Source organism: Acomys minous (genome assembly GCF_964271855.1).
Source record: "Acomys minous genome assembly, chromosome: 17".
Lineage (NCBI taxonomy): Eukaryota > Metazoa > Chordata > Mammalia > Rodentia > Muridae > Acomys > Acomys minous.
The window spans coordinates 21,979,282-22,006,542 of record NC_140500.1 but is presented as its reverse complement, the minus strand read 5'-3'; the positions used below and the strand labels follow the sequence as shown (position 1 = coordinate 22,006,542).

Below are 27,261 nucleotides of genomic sequence, written 5' to 3'. Positions count from 1 at the left end.
ATGGGTTATAGTCCCCAGGTTGAGGTTGGTCTATCCTCTGCTAACAAGCAGCTGAAGTAACTGAACTTGCTCAATGGAGAAGCAGTCTTAGCTTACAAAGGAGAGCCCCGCCTCCGAGAGGCCATTGTTGAAGAAGGGAGAAAGGGTCTCATAACAATAGGCGGGGGACAGGCCTTGCTCACTTGTGGGACTTCTTGGTGTTGGTGCCGTCAGGCCCCTCGCCACAGTCATAAGCCTGGATGGTAAAGGTGTGCTCCTTCTGGGCCTCACAGTCCACAGGTTCCTTGGCCCGGATCAGCCCTTCACCTGTTGCCTTGTCTAGGATCACGGCCTCAAAGGGTACCCCAGACCCATGGAGCCGGAAGCCGCAGATCTCACCTGGCAAGGCAGGAAGAGGAGAAGTGAGGCTTCATGTGACCTGGGGCATCTTTTGCCCGCCCTTAGCCTTCTTGGCTGGACCATGCCCAGCTGCACATCTCCTCCCAAACTCGAGCCTTGCTCTCTTGATGATGTGAAGTATCCGTGAGGCCCAGGTTTCCTAAGCAACACGCTCAGAGACAGCAGCTCTGAGGTCTGCATATTCTAATGACGGCTAACCCCTGGCTGATCAACTCTGGCATCCTTTGCAGCATCTTCATTCTTCAGTGCAGCTCATTTCCCTTCTTGCACTCCCCCCCCCACACACACACACACCGACTTTCTCTGATGCCTTTCCCAGGCCTGTGCCCCACTTTCCTATTGCTCCCACTACCAGGACCACCCCCGCCCCCTCCCTCCCTTTGTCTTCTGCCTTCCCACCCACTTTCCTCAACCCTGCTGTTGTAGCCCCAATTACCTGCGTAGCGCAGCGGGGCGTCTTTATCCAAGGCAAAGAGTGGTGGGTTCAACAGGACAGTGTTGTCATTCTCCATGACAATGCCCTGGTACTCTGCCTCAATCCATGGCTTGTGCTTGTTGGCTGGCCCCAACCCAGGGAGAAGAGAGAAAGGATTTATGAGCTGGACCTCCATTCCCAAGACTCAGTCTACGTTAAGCCTACATCCAATAGCAACGCCTTTTCCATACCTTGCCACCTTGCAAGGATGCGCTACTGAAGGAATCTGAGTCTCTGTGGGAGGTCACAGACTTCTCCCATAACTGGATAGACAGTTTTCATGGCAACTACCTTCCTGTGGGGAAGGGACCACCATCTCCCCTCCCCCTGCCCCCAGGGGGGGATGGTGGTTAGGGACAAAGAATCTCCTATAAGGTCTTTCTGTCTTAGCAGATGGTGGCTGGGGACTCGGGAAGCAATGATAAGCCCCCAGAAAGTCCTGAGAAAGGACAGGAGTGGAATAAAAGAAGGGAGAGTTAAACCTAGGCAAAGAGGGACCAGTCTCCTGAGAGCCCAGTGGTTTATCCCACCTTCTACTGAATTCCAACCCTTCCCTCTCTACTGCTTCAGGTCTGACTGAGACTCCAGGCCAGGAAAGGAGACATGTATATAGGACAGTGGGAGGGGGACAGCGAGGGGCAGGGATAACACAGAGAAATCAATGTCATGACTGGATCCAGCAGAGATGACATCCTAAGGGATTATGGAGCTGGCCTAGAAACACAGCAAACCCCCTCCTTTCTTCCCATCCCTGCACCCACGAGAATCCAGTCAGAACCAGTCCATTTCTAGGTCCGTCCGCTCAAGACCTCCACACCTCACACTCCCTGAACTCTTACAGACCTGACTGAATCCTAGCTCTGTCTGCCCCACATCACCCTTTCTCCTACCAGACACTGCTCAAGTAGGGTCTCTTCTGTAGGAACAACTTCCCTCAAGCTCTTGAGAGGTTTGTAGGGGAGCACACACGTCTCTCCCATCTCCTCCCTAGATCCAACCTCCACTGCTTGGTCTACCAAACTCCATTACGCCCACCCATGCTCCCAAAGCCAGACATAGAGAGGATAGATCATCCGAGGGAAACTGAGTCACCAGAGGACTCTCACCCCAGTATCTCATGATGAGAAGAAATTCTGATTTCTAGGCACTCCTCTAGCCACAGCCCAGCAAATGTCCTGGTATCTACGGGCCTCCCCGTTTCTTGAAAATGACCACCATAGCCTCCTTCCCTAATGGCCAAAGAGAAAGCCTCAAGATGGTGTATGGGAGGCCAAGCAGGAAGTGACAAGAGGGTCAAGAACCAAGAGGTAGGTCATAGGTGACAGAAGAGCTGAGGACACCAAGGGCAGAGCCAGGGACCCTGTAACCCCTGTCTCTGCGGCCCCTGAGCCCCTCTCCCCGCCCCTCTCCCCAATGGCTGTCTGGTCTCCCGGGTCCATTCTTTTTCCAGCCTTTGCTCCCTGCCTCTTCCTCAGCTCCCTCCTCCCCCACTTCTCACCTTTCCTCCTGACTTTCCTCCCTCCTTCTTCTACCTCTCCCTTTCCTGTCCCCTCCTAATTCCCTTCCCACTCCTCGGCTTCCCTCTCCTCCTCACATTCCCTCCTCACCTCTTTCCTGGAGCACCCCACGCCCCTTTCTGCCCCTTTCAGCCTTTCTCCTTCCGCCCTGCCTACCTGAACCCTCTACCCCAGGGCCCCACCCTCCCCTTCCCTCTGGCAGTCTCACCCAGCTGAATTTATCTGCTGTCTGCCAGAGAGGGCAGCTGTGGTAACCCACAACCCAGCGGATGCAGGCAGAAGGGTACGGATGCAGGCAGAGGGACACGGGGAGAGGAAAAAAAAAATACGTGCTCAGAATTGCGGAGCTGAGGTACACAGTTTCTGCCCCCAGGAAGGGATGAAGACTACCAGATGGATCTGTCACACACCCTTAGTGTGCACACACACCCAGTGAAAACGAAGCTGAGGGAATGTCACCCCCAGGGGGCAAGTCCCTCTGAGACAGGAGGTATATACCAGTATGGAGGAGTTGGGGGAGGGGGCAGGCAAAGAGACCCCCAGGTGGGAATGGAGAGCAAATACAAGCAGGATGCTGGGCAAGCACATGTAGAGATGGACCAGAGAGGAGGGGGTGGCCCTCGGAAGTGAGATGGATGAGGGGACCAGGTCTAAGGAAAGGATGGAAAGGAGATTGTCAGAAAAGGGAAATGACACCTGTCAGGAACCAGAGAGCCTCAACATCCTCTTCCCTCCGAACCCCCACATAGCTCAGCCTGACGCCCTAGTTCAGAGGGCCCCTTCTCAGTCTATCTCACCTTTGTTGCCAGAGCTGAGCTGAAGCAGAGAGGCCAGCAAGAGGGACAGCAGCAGCAGCAGGGTCATGGTGCGGTGTGAAGCACGCCAGGCCAGGCGTTCCTGTCCCCTGGGAGCCACAAGCCTGCTAAGGCCACCTTGGGGGAGGGATGCAGAGAGTCTGCAAGGAGGGGAGGGTAGCGGGACACGATCGGGAAGAACCCTGCTGAGCACACTAGTCCATGCAGCAGACCCGCTGGGTGGCTGAGATGGGAGACTTGCAGTAGCTTCTCTTCGGTCTCCAGCCCAGCGTCCTCACTCTCGCTCTCTCTCACTCCCACCCCATCCCCGCTACTGCAGGATGACGTCAGCACAGCCCGGCAAGGATTGATGGGGCCACTGGCCAATTGGAAGACTGGGGGCGCCAGGTGCTGCAAGGGGGGTAGGGAACCAATGCGACTGGGGAGCAGGGGGCGGGAGAACGTGTTAGGGCTTTTTCCCCTGGGCTGCAGTTTGGGGGAGCGGAGGAACTGCGGGGGCTAGAGAGGAAGCTGAAAAGCCATGGAGGGAGGGTACAAGATACGAGGGGCATCGGAAGACCTAGCTGAAAGCCAGGAGGTGGGGTGAGACGGAGACGTCAACAGACTCGAGGGTGGCCGAGAGAGGCAGTATCCGCGCGCGCGTCACCCACCTCCAATTCTGCGTTAACCTCTTTTCACAGCCCGTTCCATCAGCTAGCGCCTGCTGCGTGCTTTCTGGGAACCGGGAGGCAAATCCTTGAGTAGGAAATTCTAGGATTTCAGTTCCAACCCAGGGCCCCGTGGGAGCCAGAGAGAGCCAGGGGGAAAAAAAGAAAAGAAAAGAAAAAGAACGGATGACAGGGGCCCTGAGATGAGGAAGAGGAAGGACTCCCTGCACCCTTTCTGCACACGCTCCTGTAGGGCAGCTCACCAGCATCTGGAACGTCAAGCTCTCTTTTCCCTGCTCCTCACTCTTCCTGCTTTCCCCCACCTTTAAACAATGATGGAGCTGGCCTGCCCGCGGCCTGTGTAGGAGGCCAGTGTAGGAGGCAAGCGGGCAGCCGGGGGGAGGGGGGGTATACCATGATTTCAGTATCTCCCAAGCCATTATAATGATGTGTCTTGGGAAGGCTGAGGGGTGACGGTAACCAGGACTCAGAACTGAGCGGGGAAAGCCTGAGTCCCGAACCCCCCTTGCTTTCTCTTGAACTCAGCACTCTGCCTCCCTCTTACAAGCCTCAGAAGGCCAAGAACCACCTGTGTAAGGACCCCGCCCCCCCCCAACTCAGCCAACTGTGAGGGAGCTGTGGAGGCCTGGGGTCCAGGCCCTTTCTCATCTACTTCTCTCACACCTCAGGATGCCCCTCCCTCCGCCACTTCTCCCTGCCCCACCCCCACCCACCACACACACACACACACACACACACACACACACACACACACACACACGTCTAAGAATAAAGCTAGGATTCACAGCTGCCACACCAGCGCAGCAACCTGCAACGGGAACCTGCCCCTCGGGGTTCCCGTCCCTGCCAGAGACCACGTGAAGGCCAAAACTGACTCTTGGAAATGACTGACAGCTCCAAGGTTATTCCACAGGAAAAGCTGAAGCCAGGCTTGACTTTGCCTAGTCCCTGCCTCTCCTTCCGGCTGCAGACACCAGACCCCGAGCTCATCGCTCATCGTTGGGCCAGAGGGATGAGGGCACCTCTCACTATACAGCAAGGGCTCAGCCTTATTAAAGCCCCAGGTAGTCAGACCTTCCCACACGGTGTATGGAAACTGATCTGGTGTCTGCGCGGAGCCTCTTTCCAGACAGCACCCCATGCATGACTCCTCGGTCTAGTACTGTGTACACTAAGAACAACGCCTCCCAACCTGTCCCTAAAGAGCTTGGAGGGCTACCCGGAAGTCCTAAGTAATGACCTCACCTTTCCTCCTCTAGGTCCTGCTGAGAAGCCAGGTTGGAGAGCAGGGCTCCCAACACCCCACCTGATGGCTTAGCATCCATTTCCCTCCCAGGCACTGCCCCTCACAGCCTGGACAAAGCTGCAGCAGGCAGGAAGCGCTTGGCTGGCCAGCAGAGCTCTTACTAAGACTCAGCCACCACAGACATCGGTGTGGCTCTGAGAAAGGTAGTGCTGCTGAGACGGGACATGACAGCTCTTAGGTCTGGAACTACTTTTTGGAACTTGAGGTGGAAATAGAGTTTGAGGAGGGTATAAGGAGGGTATAAGGTGGATGAAAAGGTCAGGTACCGTCCCTTGGGCTGACAAGGCACCTCCTAACAATGTGAACCAAAACAGTGATCCCTTAAACCCAAGCCATGGACAGTGACCACCAAAGCAAGACATAGGGTCCCCAAATAACAGTCTCTGGGACCAACAAACCCCTCTGCTCTCCAACTCCTTCCTACTTCTCTACCCCTTTTATGTTTGGGGGTTTGTTTTTCTTTTTGAGACAAGGTTTCTGTCTGTAGCCTTGGTTGTCCTGCACTCGCTTTGTAGACCAGGCTGGCCTGGAACTCACAGAAATCCACCTGCCTCTGCCTCCCGGAGTGCTGGCATTAAAGGTGTGCTCCCATCTATGTTTTTAATGGAAGAGTTTATTTAGTTTGCCCTATCTTCCTTTAAATATTTTTACATGGATGAATCTTTTACCTGCGTGCGTATTGCACCATGAGCATGCCTGGTGCCCGAGGAGGTCAGAAGAGGCCGTCAGGTCCCCTGGAACTGGAGCTACAGATGGTTGTGAGCCACCACGTGGCTGCTGGGGCTGAATCCATGTCCTCTGGAAGAGCAGAAAGTGCTCTTAGCCAGTGAGCCACCTCTCCAGTCTCTTCCTTGGCCCTTCTCATCGTCAGTCACAAGAGCAAAACATGCAGGCCAATGAGCTGCTACTACTCACCCTGGAGCCTGCGGCACTGGGCCTCTGAGTGTCACTTTGCCTCCTTGGCCGCCTTTCCCTCCAGTTCCCCTTATTACATATAGCTTCTTACGTGGTCCCTTCTCCTTTGCAGACAGAGGCCCCTGCTGACGCCAACACCAGGGCCCCTGAAGGATTCTTTTTTTTTTTTTTCTTGCCTTTCTTTTTCTCTTGCCTGTCCACTGTGTGCTAAGTCAACTGAGCCCTTGCTTCACACTGCCGTGTGTAAACTGACCTTGACATTTGCTCTCCAGCCATAGCCACCGCATGAGCCCCAAAGGGATGTTCTTGACTGTCTGTAAAACACTTCCATTTGTGTGCCCAAGGTCAAACTTGAATTCGTTCTCTCCTGGGGCCCCGAAGCGCCTCCACTTTTATATTTACTGTGTCTGTGGATGGCAGTCGCCAGACCTTAAGCCACATTGATATCCCTTGTTTTCTTACACACACACACACACACATACACACACACACATGCACACACACACACACACACCACATCCAAAATAGCTTTCTTCACTAGCCAATATGATAGCTATTTGGCATGTAATTAATCCAAATGGAAACATGCTAAGTTTAAAATACATACTTCATTATAAAAAATAAAAATAAAATATATTCCTAAAATTAATTTTACTTCCCTTTGGTCTTCTATTAGGTCCTCTGGAATGTTTTGCATATGTGGCTTGCCTCTATGACTTATTTCTATTGTATGGCACTCAGCTAAAGTGTCTGTCTGCTGTTCCTTCCTTTTTTTTTTTTTTCCCTAAGGTCCTTGTTTCTCACCTGCCCCAAATTGGTCCCCAATCTTAGTCTTCCTCTAACCAAGGCTGCACAACCTGTCACCACAGGACCCATCTAAAAAGCAAAAGTGACCGTGTCGCTCCCTCACTTAAATCATTCACCGGTGATTCACCACACACCAGAGAAAGGCCCCTTCCTTAAGAGGGCTTACCAGCTCCTCACTGTATCCCTACAGCCTTTCAGGAGCATCTACCTTAATTCTGGCTTCTGTGCTTTTCCTTTGCTTTCCTTGAAATTCCCCCATCATGAGCCATGCCTAATGGCACAGGCCTATAATATCTGTAGGCTGAGACAGGAGGATTGCAAGCTCAAGGCTAAGCGAGGCTACAGAGTTCAGGGTCAGCCTGAGAACTTTAGGCCGTTTCAAGAGAGCTGCGAGGCTCAGAGGAAGTTCAGTCAGTAAAGCACTTGTCTTGCTTGCGCAGGTCCTAACTTTCATTCCCAGAACCCACATAAAAATGCCCATATAGTGGCGTGTGCCTGCCATCCCTGCAGGGAAGGCCACACAGGAGGGTCTTAAGGAGAATTAGCCAAGCAGGCTGGTTGTTGTGTGAATGGTGAGCTCCCAGAGGAGGTGGACTGTGACCATACACATGCCTGCGCACACATGCACACACTCACATTTTAAAGAAGGGAAGGGGGAATGTGGGTACAGCTCAGTGACAGAGCAATGACATCCTAAGTTCAGACTCTCGAATGAGGCGGTGGGGCGGGGAGGAATATATTCTCAACTCTCATCTCTCTAACTTAACTCCCGACTTCCTTGACCTGGTTCCTCCCTCACTTCTTTCATTCCCTTTACTCTTGCCAGATGTCGGCTACCTAAACACTGACCGCCCACAGTCCAAGACTGAGCAAGCCTATCCTCTGGGAAGTATCCATTAATGTCTACTGGAATCCCAAGCTGGGAGGCAGGGAGGGTTGTCTGTCACTTCCAAGAGCTTGTCAGCTCGGAAGGAGGGGAAGAAAGACCAGCAGGTTTGAGCCCCCAAACAGCCTCTCCAAAACAGCCCACAGTGTCCCGGATGATGGGATCCCCATCTTCATCACCTGGCTCCCCAGATTCACTCCCAGTCCTCCTGCTCCTGGTCTGCTCTCCCATCAGTCCCTGTAGATAGCGCAGCCCCCACACCTCAGGTCTTTAGGAATGGGGGAGGGGAGCTCTGCCACAGAGCATCTCTCAGAAGAAAGGGCCTGCAGAAGACAGAGTGGGTTGGGCATCATTTTGGGTGCCCTGCCTCCAGTTTCCCTTTCATCCTGGATTCCACTATAGACTATAGTAACCTGGGAAGAGGAGCAACTGATGAGTGTGCAGAAAACAGGGGCCCCCAGCTGGGGCTGGAGATGCTGGTTAGAGGGAGAGAAGCTGGGGCTGGAGATGCTGGTTAGAGAGAGAGAAGCTGGGGCTGGAGATGCTGGTTAGAGGGAGAGAAGCTGGGGCTGGAGATGCTGGTTAGAGGGAGAGAAGCTGGGGCTGGAGATGCTGGTTGGAGAGAGAGAAGCTGAGGCTGGAGATGCTGGTTAGAGGGAGAGAAGCTGAGGCTGGAGATGCTGGTTGGAGGGAGAGAAGCTGGGGCTGGAGATGCTGGTTAGAGGGAGAGAAGCTGAGGCTGGAGATGCTGGTTAGAGGGAGAGAAGCTGGGGCTGGAGATGCTGGTTGGAGAGAGAGAAGCTGGGGCTGGAGATGCTGATTGGAGGGAGAGAAGCTGGGGCTGGAGATGCTGATTGGAGGGAGAGAAGCTGGGGCTGGAGATGCTGGTTAGAGGGAGAGAAGCTGGGGCTGGAGATGCTGGTTAGAGGGAGAGAAGCTGGGGCTGGAGATGCTGGTTAGAGAGAGAGAAGCTGGGGCTGGAGATGCTGGTTAGAGGGAGAGAAGCTGGGGCTGGAGATGCTGGTTAGAGGGAGAGAAGCTGGGGCTGGAGATGCTGGTTGGAGAGAGAGAAGCTGAGGCTGGAGATGCTGGTTAGAGGGAGAGAAGCTGAGGCTGGAGATGCTGGTTGGAGGGAGAGAAGCTGGGGCTGGAGATGCTGGTTAGAGGGAGAGAAGCTGAGGCTGGAGATGCTGGTTAGAGGGAGAGAAGCTGGGGCTGGAGATGCTGGTTGGAGAGAGAGAAGCTGGGGCTGGAGATGCTGATTGGAGGGAGAGAAGCTGGGGCTGGAGATGCTGATTGGAGGGAGAGAAGCTGGGGCTGGAGATGCTGGTTAGAGGGAGAGAAGCTGAGGCTGGAGATGCTGGTTGGAGGGAGAGAAGCTGGGGCTGGAGATGCTGGTTAGAGGGAGAGAAGCTGGGGCTGGAGATGCTGGTTAGAGGGAGAGAAGCTGGGGCTGGAGATGCTGGTTGGAGGGAGAGAAGCTGAGGCTGGAGATGCTGGTTAGAGGGAGAGAAGCTGAGGCTGGAGATGCTGGTTGGAGAGAGAGAAGCTGGGGCTGGAGATGCTGGTTAGAGGGAGAGAAGCTGGGGCTGGAGATGCTGGTTGGAGAGAGAGAAGCTGGGGCTGGAGATGCTGGTTGGAGAGAGAGAAGCTGGGGCTGGAGATGCTGGTTGGAGAGAGAGAAGCTGGGGCTGGAGATGCTGGTTAGAGGGAGAGAAGCTGAGGCTGGAGATGCTGGTTGGAGGGAGAGAAGCTGGGGCTGGAGATGCTGGTTGGAGAGAGAGAAGCTGGGGCTGGAGATGCTGGTTGGAGAGAGAGAAGCTGGGGCTGGAGATGCTGGTTGGAGAGAGAGAAGCTGAGGCTGGAGATGCTGGTTAGAGGGAGAGAAGCTGAGGCTGGAGATGCTGGTTAGAGGGAGAGAAGCTGGGGCTGGAGATGCTGGTTGGAGAGAGAGAAGCTGGGGCTGGAGATGCTGATTGGAGGGAGAGAAGCTGGGGCTGGAGATGCTGATTGGAGGGAGAGAAGCTGAGGCTGGAGATGCTGGTTAGAGGGAGAGAAGCTGAGGCTGGAGATGCTGGTTAGAGGGAGAGAAGCTGGGGCTGGAGATACAAACACGCACGTCTGGGAACAGATCTGCCGGTGAGCATGCATCCCCATTGTCCACACCAAGGAAGTTCACTGCTCCACCCGACCCTAGCCTGTGGCTAAGGAAGACAAACAAAAGTGCTTAGAACAAGTGTAGGGAGGGAAAAACAAAGCGATGAAGATGGGCCCTGCCTACACTTCAAATGGATGCCCAGAAATCACAACTGAAGAGCTGCACAGAGCTGGTCCATTTCCCTGACCTTCCCAGCAAGCTTTGTTTTCCAGGAAAAGATGAGGATCTGTAACAGTGATGCCATCGCCACACTTCGAATGCCCTAGCTGCCAATTCCTGAGGCCTAAAATGAAAGTCAAGGACTTTGAAAAGGGAATGAGCACCCACGGCCCAGAACCCTTTTCTCTGTCTTCTTCCTCATCTATCCCCAGAAAGTGACTATGAGGGATGAAGTGTGCTAGCAGGTCTTCAAGAAGGCCCGAGAAGCAGAGAAGAGCCAAAAATGCCTCAGTCGAGACTTCAATTCAGCCTAGGAGGTCAGAGGGAAACTTAACAGATATCAGTTCTTTCTTTCCACCATGTGTGTCTCAGAGGGACCCGCTTGGTCATCAGGCTTATCCACCATGCAGTCTCCCCGGGGCCCAGGTAGAGCCTCTTTTGTCTCCACTGTTAAGAAAACTTTACGCATTTACCAGAACGAGATCCAAGGCATGCCCACAGAGGACCAAAGACTCCACCTCACCCACAGTGGAGAGGACATGTCTTTCCCGAGAGCTAAAGCAAAGGATGGGCAAGACTTGTACATCTCTGGAGGAAGCCACAGGCTGCCAAATAACAACCAGACCTCCATGGCTACCTTAGAAACACGGGCATCAAAAGGTCTGAGAGTGAGGAAAGGCGAGAGCAGACACAGGGCCAGGGGACAGAGAGATCAGTTACATTTGGGAGTGGAAGTGACAGTATGGAGAGGGCCAGCGGGGACGACTGTAGAGACTCTCTGCTTATGAGCCAACAAGGACAGGAGAGACAGCTGGAGACAAAGAAGCCTAGAGCTGCAGAGTCACTGTCTTGGAAAGCAGCAGGAAGGGTAGAGCTGGTTCAGGACCAGCCTCAGCTGGAGGCCCCTCCCTCCCACTGGAGGCCCCTCCCTCCCACTGGAGGCTTTAGTTCTTTCAGAATAAAAGTCTGCAGGTGAAGTGTCAGGCAGAAAAGGGTTCAGCGTAGGGGTAAGACAGAGTGAGGTGGAAGGGCAAAGAGTGGGTGCTGGAAAGTCCCTGGCAGCCAGGTACGGAGGTACACAGGTGGCAAGAATGTTCCCCCTGAGGATAGAAGGAAGAATAGGCAACTTCTACCCCCTTCCTTATAAAGTCACAACAACAAATCAAAGTATTTCCCATTTCCCACCGGAAGTCCCCCCCCCCCCCCCCGAGGGAACTGCTGAGTTTATTGGCTTTGCTTGTCGGGGCATGGGTGACCCCGAAGCACCCACACTGGAAAGACTCCACCCAACATGAATGATGTCTTTCTCAGAGCTGCATAGATGGCGCTTCCTCCCACCCCCTCCCAGCCTTACAACCCTAGCTGTTCCCTGAGACCCAGAAGGCCATGTGCAACTGGGGCAAACTTGCATGCAGCTGGTTGGGAGGCGTGGTTGGATTCTCAGGTGAGGATCCAATGACCCTCCCCACCCGTCTTTCTATGAGGAACTGTCCACAGTCAACAAGCCCGGCTGTGGCGATCTGGTGTAAGCAGACACAGCTGACCTTAGAAAGATGGTGGCTGTCTGGCTCAGAGCAGAGCACTGTGGGACAACATGCAAAATGTCAGCTTTTGGGAAAGTGAGGGAAGGGGAAACAAGTGTAAGGCCCAGTCAGGAAATATAGTGACATTATTCTGTCTTTGCGGGGAGGAGGGGGGAGCAGGGGCAAGGAGGCAGGTGCTGTTGTCAGCAGATCAGCACCCCCGATTTCCCTTCCTGCAATAGCTAGGTCCCTTACCCATAGAAGACAGTAACTGGGGCTTTGCCCAAGAACTAGGTTTGCCAGGCCATGGTGGCACACACCTTTAATCCCAGCACTCAGGGAGACAGAGGCAGGAGGATCTCTGTGAGTTTGAGGCCAGCCTGGTCTACAAAGCAAGTCCAGGGGGGCTACACAGAGAAACTCTGTCTTGAAAAACAAACAACAAACAAACAAAAAAGAATTAGGCTTGACCCTACATTGATCCAGAACAAATCTGGAAAAGAACACAAAGTTAGACCAGACATTTATTATCCTCTTCCAGCCTTTCTAAATATCCTCAGTACAATGGGAACTGGAGTGCCCTCCTCTCAGAAAAACCTCTGTGGACTGCCAGATCCTACTATGTGCCTCCTCCCGGCACAGGAACATGTTCCTAGGTAGCCAATGATCATCCAAGGAGCTGGAAGGCTCCATGGTGAATGTCAGATAAGCTAAAGTGTAGAACTTAGTCCCTTAGAACTCACCATGACTCAGGGTCTACACCACCCACACCACAAGTCCCCCACCCTCCACTCAGGCGTACCTCACCAAGATCCATCACCCCGAGAAAACACAAACACCCAGCACCGAAAGCAGGACTGAGCAGCCCCAGAAGCAACTCCAAGGAGTTACACATCCAGACTCTAGGGAAGATAGGGTGCTGTTCCCATTGTGGGCAGCAGAGGGCGCTACTCTGCAACCGAGTTAGACTATTGTCCCACAGCCTCTATATGTGTGTGTGTGTGTGTGTGTGTGTGTGTGTGTGTGTGTGTGTGTGTGTGTGTGTGCATGCATGTATGTATGTGTGCATACATATATATATACACATTCCCCCTTCCCAAGCCCACATACACAGCCGCACAAGACCGAGTTCCTCATCCAAATCGACCTCTATTCATCCTTACAAGGAGGAGATGGTTGCCAAGGGGACCAACATGTGAGTAAAGAAAAGGCAAGAGAAGGACCAAGGACCACAGAAAGGGTGCCTCTAATCCCTGATGTTTCCTGTGGCATATGAAACTGTGGAGTTGGCTTTGGTCACTAGGGACTTAGGGATCCTGAATGCTTGTTTCCATAATCTATGGAGCGGCTACATTGACAAATTAGGCCTCTGCTCCCCAGACCCTGAGATCAGGTTGTCTGACCAAGAGCCAAAACAAGCAGCCATTTGCCCTTCTACCCCTTGGCTCTCAAAAGCAGCTATGTAGGTACCTGTGCTCCTCGACAAAAACTGTCTCCCTCACCAGAGACCACCTACATCCTAAGGGGACAAGATGGGCTGGCTTTCCACCCCGACCCTACAGTAAGAACAAGGGGTACTTCAGCCGATAACTGTGTGTGCCAGTCACGGGAGGAAATACCAAGAAAACTTCCTTCTCCCAGAATTCTGTCAGTTTTCCACGTACAGTCATTTGGCAGTGTACCAGGAACAGAAGGTACACAGCAAAGCATGGCTATTACTATTTGAATTTGTAATAACCAGGGCTCTCCTAACTGGAAGCAGAGCGTGTATTGTACAGATAAGGACAAGACATCCACGCCGATACTGAGAGACCACTGAGACCACTGACGTCATCACGTCGCTGACGTCATCACGCCACAGTCTCAGTGACTGATGTCAGAGAAGCGGGGTTACTTTCCAGAGCTCCCCACCTGGGGGAACTAGATGATGGAGAGTTGTTGTTCCCCAGCCTGAGTCCCAAGACCATAATCCCCAAAATAGTCTACCCCTTCACGCCCAAGAAAGACATTATGCCCGCATGGAGTAGGGCGTGCATACTTCCAAGCGCTTTTGCCCCTCACTCTAAGGGGACTCTTAAAGAGGGTCGATGCGAAGGGGCACCGAACACTTTTCTCCCACAAAAATTCACACAGGCTGCATGATTCGCTCTGTCACACCTGTCTTCTGCGAGGAGAGCGGACAAAGGCCTGGGTGTGTGAAAGCCTGAGCAAGCGTGTGGTGTTGACAAAGACATGGCCGTATCAAGGACTCCAATGTCTCGGGCCCATGGGGAATGGCAAAGCCTTCCTGGTCCTAACACAAATGTTAACTGTGTGCAGAAAATGCCCACCATAGCTTTCTCCTCCCAGGTGGTTTGGGCCTGAAGACTGATCCCTTACAACAGTGGTTCTCAACCTTCCTACTACTGCAACTCTAATTCAGTTCCTCATGTTGGGGTGATCCCGCCGCCACCACCCCGAGCCATACAATTATTTGCATTGCTATTTCATTATTGTAATTTTGCTATGTTATGAATTGTAATATAAGTATCTGATATGTGGGATATCTGATATGCAACCTCTATGAAAAGGTCACTCAATAGCCAAAGGGGTCACGACCCACAGCTTGAGAACCATAAGCCCTGTCCCCTTGATTCAGCTGTATGCAGCAACCTCAGCTCCCTGTTCAACTGTGTAGAATAAGCACACTGCGCTTCCCTGGTACTGAGTCCTCTCCATCAGACAGTCCGGTTCACCCAGTGCCAGCTGTCCATTTGTCTGTGTGTCTGTCCAGTGAGGTCTAGTCCCTGGAGCTGCGCTAGGACGTGGCACTTCCGTTTGTGGCATGTGTAGACATGTCTGTGCGTTACAGTGTCCTAAAGGCTTGCTGACTGCCAGCCTCTTTTCTCCTTACTTTGTGTTTGTAACAGTAACTATGGCTTCCTCACTGGTCGAGGCAACTGGCCCAAGGCAGACAAGTCACTGTTGAGACCCCACTGGGTGGTCCTAGGCAAGTTCCTTCACGTCTGAGTTCTGCTATCCACAACTGATCTGCTCTCCTGCCTTCTGTTCCCCGCTCCCCTCCCTGCCCTCACCCCTACCCCTCTCCCCACCCCCATCCACTTGGGTTCCTCTCTCTCTTCCTGGTTATTTTAGGAAAATGCTTGCTCCATCCCCTTGACACAGCTGCAAGGAAACTATCGTCATCTTCAGTGTGGCAAAAACAAAACAAAACAAAAAACGTATCTTCTGGGTCTCCTGGGCAAAGAGCATACACACAGCTGGATGGCAACACCCCTTCTCCGTGAATTTGCTTCCCACCACCACTTTGCTCCCCATTCAGCCCACCGTAGCCACTGCACGAGTGGGACAGGGTGGACTGTCTGTGAATGGATTTACCAAAGTCATTAAAAAGTGGGTGGGGGACGGAACAGAGAAACAGGCAGCTCGGTGGCTGAGGCACAAACACAGCTTCGGCCATGAGCTCGTCTTTGTGAGAAAGAGATGTGTAGGGCATAACAGAACCCCTCCAGGTGACAAGCTACCCACATAGGCAGTGCGTTAAGGAGCCTTTACTTTACTTTACTTAAGGAGTCTTTGCTGCAAGATGAAGATCCAAACAAAGCCCATGGGATGTGGTAAGCCCCGCCTCCTCTTGTGTTTGGCCTCCTTTGGGTCATTTCAAGCTGTCCAATCCAAGCTCTGGAATGTTTTCTTTTCTTTTTTCTTTTTTCTTTTCTTTTTTTCTTTTTTTTTTTTTTTTTTTTTTTTGTTGTTGTTGTTGTTGTTTTTCAAGACAGGATTTCTCTGTGTAGCCTTGGCTGTCCTAGACTCACTTTGTAAACCAGGCTGGCCTCGAACTCACAGCGATCCACCTGCCTTTGCCTCCCATGTGCTGGGATTAAAGGCTTGTGCCACCACACCCGCTGGAATGTTTCCTGAAAGATCTGTCTTTGAAGGTTCCTTCACACACCATCTCTTCCCACAATGCATGGGTTTAGGGGGTGGGTGGTCTGAGTAAGAAATAGAATATAAAGGAAGTGAAACTGTCTAAGGCTCAGTTATTCTGGAAGCTTCCCCCACTAGCTTTTGTTTTTAGCTCTTGCTCCCCAGTGTGTAGCCTGTTTCAAAGGCTGTAATAGTGCAGTGGTTCTCAACCTGTGGGTCGTGGCCCTTTTAAGGGTCAAATGACCCTTTCACAGGGGTCACCTAAAACTATCAGAAAACACAGTGATTTACATTACATTTTATAATGGTAGCAAAATTACAGTCATGAAGTAGCAACGAAAATCATTTTGTAGTTAGAAGGTCACCACAACATGAGGAACTGCATTAAAGGGTCATTGCATTAAGAAGGTTGAGAAGCATTGCTATAGAGCCTTTAGGAAATTGTGTGTGGCTGGCGGAAGCCTTGAAGGGTATGCCCACCACTGTTCTCAAGCCGGCCTCCTCTGCCCCTGCTCCACTGCCCTGTGAACAGGCTCCTTTTGCTCCCACCAGCACAGGCTAACCCACACCTCTGCCTCTAGTTCCCACTAGCACAGGCTAACCCACACCTCTGCCTCTAGTTCCCACTAGCACAGGCTAACCCACACCTCTGCCTCTAGTTCCCACTAGCACAGGCTAACCCACACCTCTGCCTCTAGTTCCCACTAGCACAGGCTAACCCACACCTCTGCCTCTAGTTCCCACTAGCACAGGCTAACCCACACCTCTGCCTCTTGCTCCCACTAGCACAGGCTAACCCACACCTCTGCCTCTAGTTCCCACTAGCACAGGCTAACCCACACCTCTGCCTCTTGCTCCCACCAGCACAGGCTAACCCACACCTCTGCTAATGTCGGGATAATCTGATGTATTTTGATGTTACTTACTGCTTGCTGCTTGACCCACCTTTTGCTTAATAAAAAGCCATCCCACCTGAGCAGGGCAGGAAATAGGTGGGGCTAGGAGAGAGAGGAATTCTGGGAAGAAGAAAGACCGCCACTAGGAGAAGGAGACCTGAAGTGAAGAGAGGAAGGCCGCCATGGGTTAGATGGAGGAGAAGCACATGGCCCGCGGCGTGGATGGAGAATCCAGCCCAGATGAAGAACATGAGCAAGTATTTGGGATTATGGATAGGAGGTGGCTTGATAGAAGTTATTAGAAGCAGATGGCATGGGATTGAAATAGGGATCCCATGCCTGCCCCACTATGGGAGGCAATTTAGAGGATTGATCACTGCCCTGCCCCAGGTTAATCCAGGCTATCTTAAAATATAACAAGTGTCTGTGTCTTGATTGATTGCTAGCAGGGCCTATAGATAGACTAACCCACACCTCTGCCTCTTGCTCCCACCAGCACAGGCTAGCCCACACCTCTGCACTTTCTGAGCCACGGTGAACTGAAGCCCTCAGAAACTCAGAGCCATGTAAAGGTTTCCTCTGTTAAGTCCTTTCTGTAGCCATTTTATCACTATGGTGATAAGAGTAACTAACAGGGTTGAAAAGGAACTCTGGCCTCTGACCTTGCTTTTTTTTTTTTTTTTTTTAATCTTGGGTCTTGCATAACACTCTGACTCCCAAGTGTCCTATGGAGAGGGCCGTGTGTCAAGGAGCCGAGACCTCATCCCACACCCCAGAAGCAGACCCGCCCAGGCAAGCTCTCGAGTGCCTAAAGCCCTGAGCACGGCTGAAGCCTGTGAGGGACCCTGAGGCTAGACCACCCTTCTACCAGTTCCTGATCCCTGACATTTCACACAACTGTGTGAAATGACACATGACACCTGCTTTAAACAGAGGGAAGGGACAACGTGTTACACAACAGATAACTAATATTTGGATTCCATCTCAAGGGACTCAGTCCTAGCCTCAATATTTACCAAATCAGTGAAAGAGTGGGCCAGAGATGATTTGGAATAATAAAAACCCGTCCAACCACAAAAGGCCACTGGCCTCTCTCTTCTCACAGCCCTCTTGTCCTCACTAGAACCCCAGACTTTACGCTTTCTGGGCGTTTGAGAAGAGTAGGGTTGGGGGGGGCACGTTCCCTCCCTCTGCAAGCTCCTCCTGTCCCAGTGACGTTAGTGGACCCAGACCCCACCCCCACTCCCCAGGTAACTGGTAAAATGAGTGTCCAGCATTTCAGGCGGCTCTCTGTCCCTTTCACGCATGTGTGCTCTTGTTGCTGTGGCAACAGGAACCTTTTGCTGTCAACCACCAGGTCCCTATCTGCCACCTACCAGGACCCCGTTACCAAATGAGAGAGCCCCAGTGAGGAGCAGCTGGGCCAGCTACCCATCTACTCACAGGACTGTTCCTTCCAACAAAAGATAAGGTTCCCATGGGCTAAGGAGGTGGCTTAGAGGTTAAGAGCACTGCCTGTTCTTCCAGAGGTCCTGAGTTCAATTCCCAGCAACCACACCGTGGCTCACAACCATCTATAATGAGATCTGGTGCCCCTCTTCTGGTGTGCAGATGCATATGCAGGCAGAATACTATATAAATAAAAAAAAAAGATAAGGTTCCCATCGATAAAGAAGTGACTGGTGATCTCTGGTCACTAGGACAAAAGTCCTGACAACTTACAGAGACTTTATTTTGGCTTGTGGGTTCAGGGCATATGAATCCATTGTGGTGAGGAAGGCGTGGAGGTTTAGTCTGTGGCAGCGGGAGCTTGTGGCGCTGCCTGTTCACATCTTGGGAGACTGAAAAGCAGAGCACTCAGAGCTTTCCGGTGAGGAACAGAAGCAGATATTGTTAGGGTTCTGCTTCAGTCGGCCTACCTGTGATGTCATTGCTTACCTGCCGTGGGGGCGTGGCCCTGTCCAAAGCTATATAAAAGGACAGTCCTACCTCGCCCCTCCCTCTTACTCTTCCTCGCTCTCCCCTCTCTTCCTCTGTCTCTGTCTCTATCTTTGGGGTACCCCTTCCCCCTTTCCTTCTCTCCCTGTGCTCATTTAATAAACCTCATATAAAAAAAAAATAAAAAAATTAAAAAAAAAATAAACCTCATATAATATCTGTCGCCTGACATCTTATTATCTCATCATCTTATTTTCTTTTTATTAATCATAACAGACATACTCTTCCAGCCTCCGACCCCACCCATCCCTCTTCTGCTAATGAATCCACACATCCCAAAGGTTCCGCAGCCTCCCCAGACTGCACCACTGCTGGGGACCATGGTTTCAAACACATGAACCTATGAGGAATGTTTACATACAAATTGTAATAGTACACAACAATGGAGAGGAAAGGTACAGATTGCTGGTTAGAACTCGCACTATGGAATCACAAATGGAGCATGGCTACGCCCACATCATCCATCACCTGCTCCACTGCCACCCAGATCCTAGCCTACCTCCCCATCACCTGCCCCACTGCCACCCAGATCCTAGCCTACCTCCCCATCACCTGCTCCACTGCCACCCAGATCCTAGCCTACCTCCCCATCACCTGCTCCACTACCACCCAGATCCTAGCCTACCTCCCCATCACCTGCTCCACTGCCACCCAGATCCTAGCCTACCTCCCCATCACCTGCTCCACTGCCACCCAGATCCTAGCCTACCTCCCCATCACCTGCTTCACCTCCCTCAACAAGGTCAATGCTTGCTATCTACTTCCCTGCTCTGCTCTGGCCACACCACCCAAAGACGTAAGTCATACCTGAGGTACCAAACTCTGCACTTACTCCTGAAGATACCAAAATCTGCAGGACAAAGTCCGTCCCTCAAGGGGCTCCCAGACCTGTGAGAAAGACGGACAAGTGGATAGGTAGGTGTCATAGTTAAGATATGCTCTTGTGTCCAATAAACACAAGGGAAATGGTGTCACCCTGAGTTAGGAAGGTCTCCCAGAGGAGGAGACGTACGTAAGGTGGCAAGTAATAATAACGGTGGCTGGCCACGAACACTACTTAAGAACCCTGTCCCCGGGATTAGAGGTGGCTCTGGGTTAAGAGCTTTTGCTGCTCCTGTTGCTCTCCCAGAGGACCCAAGTTCAATTTCCAGCACCCATGTCCAGTGATGTATGGCTACCCATAACTGAAACTCCAGAAGATCCTGTGCTCTCCCTGCCGCCACCACCACTGCATAAATAAAGATAAATATTTTTAAAAGAGCCCTGCCACAGCACGGCCCAGTGGTGCGCACCTGACAGGTAGGGGCAGGAGGGAGGGGCAGCAGTTCAAGATTCAAGATCGTTCTCTGCTGTGTGCCTGGGGAGGGGGGGGAGGTGTGTGTGTGACGCATTGCCTTTATCTGTCTCCATTTTACAGTTAAGGAAACTAAAGAGCAATTTTCAGTCATTTACCAAAGGCTATATATAAAATAAAAAAGAAATTTGGAATTTGAGCCTAGGCAAGTTGGAACTGAACGCCTAACCCCAGGTTTCTCAACCTGGGCAGCATTGTCACTTCAGGTCAGGTAACAATTACTAGAGGCATAAATCAGAGTGCATCACTGGTCTCAACCCACTAGGTGGCAGTAGTGTTTCCTCACCATCACCACTACTTTTTTTTTTTTTTTTTAATCTCTAAAGATTGAGTGTTGCTTCTGGTAGGGGACCACTGAGCTAACCATTTTCCTCTCTTACCTCCATAAACTCGTAATGAAGTTTATTGTTCACCTAAGGACCAGGTATCTCCTAAATAATTTAGGTTATTAACTCTTTTAATCCTCCCAACAGCTCTTTAGTGCGAGCTTCATTGCTCTGCGTTCTACGGAGGAGGACTTCGGCAGCAGGGAGACCCTGCGCACATTGGAGGTAGTCCCAAAGCTTCTGGGTAGTGGTGCCTTGGCCTAAACCTGTTGAACGAGGCTTGGACCCACCCCCTTTACAGCTGTCTTTGATCTCCTGTGACTAAAGGAAACGGCAATGGCGGCGGGGGGGGGGGGGGGGCGGGGCCGGGGATAATCGGGCAAGTGTGAGGAGAAATATTTGGGACCCTATAAGATTAATAGTGAGAGTGTAACGCATGAGAGCAGACAAACAGGGCAGAATGAGGCTGGCACTGGAGAACACAGTAAGGAAGGAAGAACCCGCCAGGACAGACAGACAGATGGCTCACAGGGCTCAGTCTTTGAAAAGGTTTCAGAAAGGGAGGGTGTAGTTAGCTGTAGATGGTGGCAGTAGGGGGTGGGGGTGGGCTTAAAAGCTTGGTCTCACGGCTGGATTTGGGGGGTTGATTTGGATCCTGCTGTGAGTGTCTATGACCAGTAATTGGCGGGTGGGACAGTATGCAGAATAAACAAAGTCGTCAGAGACACCCCATTCCTTCACACTCCCACAGCCCGACCCCTGTCTCCTAAACCCGCAGCCAGACTGACCCGAGCCATCCTTGCCCTCTGATGCTATCCCGGATCTCCCTTCAACCCTGGTCCTGGACCCAGGAGTCGAGGAGGGTCCTGGCCTGGGAGCAAGGCTTGGAAAGGAAAAGCCAGACTGAGCTGGTGCGATGGCTCAGCTGAGTAATAGCGCTTGCCACTAAATCTGATAGCTTGAGTGATGTCAGGACCCACATGGTAGAAAGAGAGAAGCAACTGCCTGGAGTTGTCTTCTGACCTCCAGACATATGCTATGTGGCATCACACACACACACTAAATGCTTCTTTCCCCATAAACAAACAAAGAAACAAACAAAAAACGGCGTAGGGTAGAGCAGTCAGCACTGTCCCTATGGCCTCTCCACCAAGTCTATTGCCCTTTGCAACAAGAGCTATCTTCTCTCCCAGTGAAAGCGACAGAAAACCCCGCCCGGGAACACCCAGGCCCTTTCTCCTGTGCCATCCCCGCACAGAACAGCAGGTGGCAGCACGAACGTGGTTTTTCAGAGCTAAAAACCAAAACTGTTTATGCCCTTCCTAGGCTTAACCCAACGTATCCTCTCCGCTTTCCCCCATCCCGCCCCCCCTCCAAGCCCATGCCCTTTGCCCCTCTCAGTTAATAAGAAACAAAAGTCAATAGACCCAGAAACAAACTTAGAAGGTGAGAGGGAACATTGGGGGGTGGGGGGGCAGGGGGGATGGGAGGATATCAGTTTGGCTTACATGTAGGCCTGGCCTCTGGAGCCCACTGTCCTGACTCACTCAGCTCCCCAAGGCTATGTCTAAGGTGGAAAAGTTCCTCACGGCCAGAGCGAGGGCTCGGCTGTTAAGAACACTTGCTGCTTTTGCCGAGGAGCAGGGTTTGATTGCCAGAACCTACTGGTGGTCCACAACTCCATTTTCATGGTATCGGGCACCCACTTCTGACCTTTCTAGGTCAGCACATACACACGTATAGAGATTCTTTTTTAATTTATTAAGTCCCTCATTAATAATGAGTATTAAAGATACCCCACCGCCCAAGTGGGGTCACATTATTTTCAAGATTCCTGACTTGGGAGGCCAGTGTGACATCTGGCTAAGGGAAAGGACATCAGAATGACGTGTTAGAATGAGATGACCAGCTACCCCCTCTCAGTTTTCCTGAAGCTGAGCCCATTGGAAGGCTTGTGTCCCGGGAGACCTACGGGTCCCCAGCAAGTTAAGGTGGTCCAATAGGTCATTGTGACAGTGACCTCGACTGACTTTAGAATCATGTGGAAGAATGTCTCCATCTCTTTTTCTGGTTGCTGTGACAGATTCCCCAAACAAGAGCAACTTGGAGGAGACTCATTCCAGCCCACAGTTCAAGGGTGTAGTCCATCGTGGTGGGCAGGTCAAGGCCGCAGGAGCTCGGAGCGGCTGTTCCTGTCGCATTCACAGTCAGAGGGCAGAACAATGACATTTCTGTGCTCCTCACAAGCATTCCTCCTTTTTATACAGTCCAAAACCCAAGCCCAGGGAACAGTCTCCCCCATAGTCAAGATGGGTGTGCCTAGGCCTTTAATCTCAGGACCGAGAAAGCAGAGGCAGGTGGATCTCTGTGAGTTCAAGGTCAGCCTGGTCTACCTGGTGAGTTCTAAGAGAGCCATGGATACACTGTGAGATCCTGTCTCAAAATAGGTAGGTGACAGACAGACAGACAGACAGAGAAACAAAAATGGCTCTTCGTGCATCAATTAATATAATCAAGAAAATTCCTCATAAGTGTCTCTTTCACATAAAATAACTCAGATTTTATTTCTTATGTAATTTACATAAACAGATGGAAACAATAACAACAGACAACAACAAACCGAGGATCACCTGGAGCAGCTGGAAGGAACACAGCCCAGTACATTAACCGTGCACTCAGTGGATTCAACTGTTGTAACAAAGTATAAGGGGCTTAACAGAAACTAACTTGTCACAGTTCCTCTGTGGGCCAGAGGTCCGGGGTTGGTGTAGCATTCTCATCTCCTCAGGTTCTAGTGAGGAGCTTGTCTCAGGTTGAAGATGGCTGCCCCTCACAGCTGTTCTTTGACACTGGATCCTGATAATCCCATACAGCTGTGTGGAGAGGCTGGGCTCCTCAGTGACTCACACAGAGACGTGCCTCTCTGGGTATAATAAAGAGGGAAGACCACCCCCCCCCTGGATGTGGGTGCCACTTTCCTGAGGGCTGGGGGCACCCGCACAGAGTAAAGAGCATAAAGGTGAAAATCACTGAGTCATCAAATGCCCCTATCACCCATCCGCTGGTACTACATACAGACTGAGCCACTGCGGCCACCGTGCCTGCCCTGCTCTTCCTGGAAACTGAACCCTTCCTACCTTCAGTTCATTTGTGTCAGGCATTAGTCACAGTGCAGGAAGAGTCACAATATGTTCTCTCTGTTAGAAACAGGTCTCTCCGACTAAACAAGCTTGGCGTTCAGAAGTCCTCTTTAGCTGGGACACCACCCCTTTTAGCTGTGTCTTTCCTTGGCCCCAGGTCCCCTGCTGATGTCAGGCGGCTCATCTCAAACTTCATACCCTAAAAACTACTGAGAACCCCCAAAGAGTTTTTGCTATGTAAGTTCTGTCTATTCAAAGCCATTGGGATGGAAATTCCAATGGAAGATTTTAAAATCCAAAAAATACGCAACATGTATTCCTTGGTTATCTCGGAATGAGTGAGTCATCACATGCCCGTGACCTCCAGCGTGCTCCACTGTATGCTCATGAAAAATGAGGGGACAGAAAACAACATCTTGAGGTTTCTGTAGAAGACCTCAAAAAGACCTTTTGTGGGAAGACTCAGAGAAAAGTTCTGAAGGAGCCCCTAAGGTTTCCCCAGCTGCACATGGGAAGCCTTGGCTCCCAGTCTTCAAAGGCTCTGTCCACTTAGCCCTAAGCCACGCGATACAGTGGTTTTGTCCTAAATGGCTATATGCATTTTACAGACACTAGGAAGAAAAGCTTGGGCCTGGAGAGTTAGTTAAGAATGCTCGCTGCTCCTCCAGAGGATCCTGCTCATGCCCCAGCACCCACACTGATGGCCCACAGCGCCCTAGAACTCTAACAACAGGGACTCTGACGCCCTCTGCTGGCCTCTGCAGGCACCTGAGCGTGTGTATGCATATGTGCATGCTCACAGATACACACACACACACACACACACACACACACACACACACACACACACGGGCTTCAATTACAGGCACTCTTTATATCAACAAGCTCTTTTTGTAGCATCATTAAGATGATGTTTATGTTCTATGTTGTTTCTGAGAAGAAAACACTGAAGTCATCAAAAAAAAATGTCCTCTGTATGCAGTGAGTCTTTTTATTTCTGGCTTCTTTAGGGGACTTCATTTGTTCATTCATCCATTCATTCATTTGTTCATTTGTGGCCTTGGGGTTTGAACCCAGGGCTAGCATGTGCTGAGCAAGCTCTCTAACCTTAGTCCTCTCTGCCTACTTTCTAGACTTTTCCTTTCTCTTTCCAGTTGACTTTATTTTTAATTTTCGATTCTGCTTTTGGTTTCCTGAGCTTCTTGAATCTGAAAACACATCTCTCCCTCAAGCTAGGAAAGGATTGGCCACAGTTTACTTTTCATTTTTCTAGTTAGCACGCAAAACAACGGGTTTGATTTATATCACTGTGCTTTGCTCATATTCACGGCCCCTTTTTCTTCTCTTCTCCTCAGTCCCACCTCTGCAGGTTCCCTTCCCCTGACAAATACTCTCCTTTCTGTGTCCATGCCCCATCCGCTGCTTCTTTAATCTAGATTCCTCCAATGAGAGAAAACGTGCATTTGTCTTTCTGGGTCTGCTTTGTTTTGTTTAACATGATGATCTCTACTTCTACTCATTTCCTCCTCCTCCTGCTCCTCCCCCTCCTGCTCCCCCTCCTCCTGCTCATCCTCCTGCTCCTCCTCTTCCTGCTCCTCCTCCTCCTGCTCCTCCTGCTCCTCCTGCTCCTCCTCCTCCTGTTCCTCCTCCTCTTGCTCCTCCTCCTCCTGTTCCTCCTCCCCCTCCTGTTCCTCCTCCTCCTGCTCCTCCCCCTCCTGCTCATCCTCCTGCTCCTCCTCTTGCTCCTCCTCCTCCTGTTCCTCCTCCCCCTCCTGTTCCTCCTCCTCCTGCTCCTCCCCCTCCTGCTCATCCTCCTGCTCCTCCTCTTCCTGCTCCTCCTCCTCCTGCTCCTCCCCCTCCTCCTCCTCCTCCTCCTTTTGTCTGAATAAAACACCACTATGTGTTGCATGTCCTATTGGCCTGCTGATGGTCCTCTAACCTGACTCCATATCTTGGCTGTAGTGACTAATGCCTCAGTAAAGAGGGATTCTGTACCAGTGGAGTACGCCATCACTTCTTCACATGATTCTTCTGTATAACTCCATCTCCTCTTGAAGTTACAGGGGCGCAGGGATCCAGAAGCCTTACATTTTCCAACGGGCCCCTGAGTTTCTGCTCATTTTAAAAAATGTTTTCTCTGTTCTTTGGGTAAGAATCTTTTTGTTTCCACTTTTTTTGACCTCACAGGCTTCTCCTCTGCCTCTGCTTTGTTCTATTAAGCGATTACAGTCATGCATTTGTTTTCTTTCCTTTCCCCTCTTTCTTCTTGTTTTGTTTTGCTTTGTTTCGTTAAAACAGGGTCTCACTATGTAGTCCTGGGTGGCCTCAAACTCACAGAGATCAGCCTGCCACTGCCTCCCAAGACTTAGAACTAAAACCATGTACGCTGGCAGTCAGTATGCTTGGTGTTTGCCTGTTTGCTTGTGGGTTTTGAGACAGGCTTTATATAGGCCAAGCTTGTGGCCTCTGTGTATGTAAGGGTGTGCTTGAAATCTTGATCTTCCCGCACTTCCCTCCCATGTGTTGGAGTTACAGTCATGTGCCACCATGGCCACTTTTGTTGCATTTTTGAGACAGTGTCTCACTATGTGCCTCATGATCCTCTGCTTCTCTTGGCCCGGAAAGAAGCTACTGAGGAAACTCCACATTCCTGTCTCTGCCAGCTGGAGAAGGGGAGGGAGGTGGTGAGGAAGGCAGGGCAGAGACATACCTGCTCCTCCTCAGAGCATGGGGTCATCAGTCACCAGCTGCACACACAGCCACCAAGCTCCCCCTCCAGTCCCGAGCCCCGGAGGCTTCCTCCCCTTTACCCAGACACAAACTTTGGCCTTAGCACCAGGGTGGGAGTAAACTGTATCCTCCTGTTCATTTTAGGTTCCTCACCACAGGGACTGACTAGCACATGTTGGCCCCGTCTCTTTCTCCTCTTGACTGCCTGTGTCTTTCCAACCAGCCTTCAGCCAGTACCTCAGCTCCTGGCTATGCAGGATGAGTGCCCGTTCTGATTTCTCCCAGGACTTCTTCTGTTTTTAAAGTAAAAACCTTCTGCCCCAAGAAACCCCAAAGTTCCATTTAAGTCAGAACAGTGTGTCCCAAAATACCCCTTAGTCCCATGCAAGACAGAGCTGTGGGTTCTGACACCTGCTCAGGAGTCTACCTTTCAAAGCCTTTTCATTTCTCTTCTATAAAAGAGTCCCAAGGACATCTTGTCTAAGGGGCTAGCCTGGGCAATCAGGTTCCCGCCTCTCTTAGTGACCGACCAGCAGCTCAGGAATAGAATGCAGATGGGCCTCTGCAGACTGTCAAGGACAAGAGGACAAGGCCAGCTGTTGAAGGATTCTTCACCTTAGTCATAGCTGCTTTCTTCCTGACAGGTTGGTGGTGGGGGGAGGGGGTGCAAAATGACTGTCACCCTGCGGGTATGAACAACCTCTGGCTTCTCAGGAACTCTGTGTGGCCCTAATAGTTACAGGAAGAAATAGGTTTCAGTGGTCCCTAGGAGCCTGTCCAGCGGGGCCCACTCCTCCCAAGATGGCATTAGAACAGGTACCTGCCTACAATCCTAGCCCTCATGATGCTAAGAAGTCACAGCTAGCCTGAGCTACACATCGAGACCCTATCTCAAAACAAACTAACAGAAAAGGGCTGGTGATGTAGCTCAGTACCTGGCACTTGTTTAGAATGTTCGAGGCCTTGGATTTTATCCCAGCCAGGAAAAAGGGGGAAAGTGGGGAATCATCCCCAGGTGTGCGTGGGCTTGGGACATGGCACACTAGAGGTGGATTGCCTCTCAATATTGTGTCTGGGAAACTGTATGTGCCCTGACCCTCACTCTTGGCTATTCCCTTGCCGGCATGGACTGCAGCGCTCCTAACCATAATGATGATGATGATGATGATGTTCTTTGTGTTGTGTTTTTGAGACAGGGTTTCTCTATGTAGGCTTGGCTGTCCTGGAACTCACTCTGTACACCAGGCTGGCCTTGAACTCAC

General features: G+C 51.4%; 1 protein-coding gene and 1 long non-coding RNA gene across 2 annotated transcripts in view; one reads left to right on the top strand and one right to left on the bottom strand.

Moving 5' to 3' along the window:
• Positions 1-3,517, bottom strand: part of CLSTN3 (calsyntenin 3) — a 32,672-nt gene extending 29,155 nt beyond the window's left edge. Inside the window, exons 1-3 of the mRNA XM_084764896.1 lie at positions 3,189-3,517; positions 836-958; positions 183-378 (exon numbers count right to left, since the gene is read on the bottom strand). Of these exons, the coding sequence (XP_084621022.1) occupies positions 183-378; positions 836-958; positions 3,189-3,255 (386 nt within the window). The 5' untranslated portion in view covers positions 3,256-3,517. The remainder of the gene's footprint in view (positions 1-182; positions 379-835; positions 959-3,188) is intronic.
• Positions 3,518-20,138: 16,621 nt separating this feature from the next.
• Positions 20,139-23,430, top strand: LOC311588067. The gene is made up of 3 exons (XR_014776069.1): positions 20,139-20,195; positions 20,277-20,354; positions 22,719-23,430. It is a non-coding gene; the product is annotated as an uncharacterized lncRNA (long non-coding RNA).
• The last annotated feature ends 3,831 nt before the right edge of the window (positions 23,431-27,261 follow it).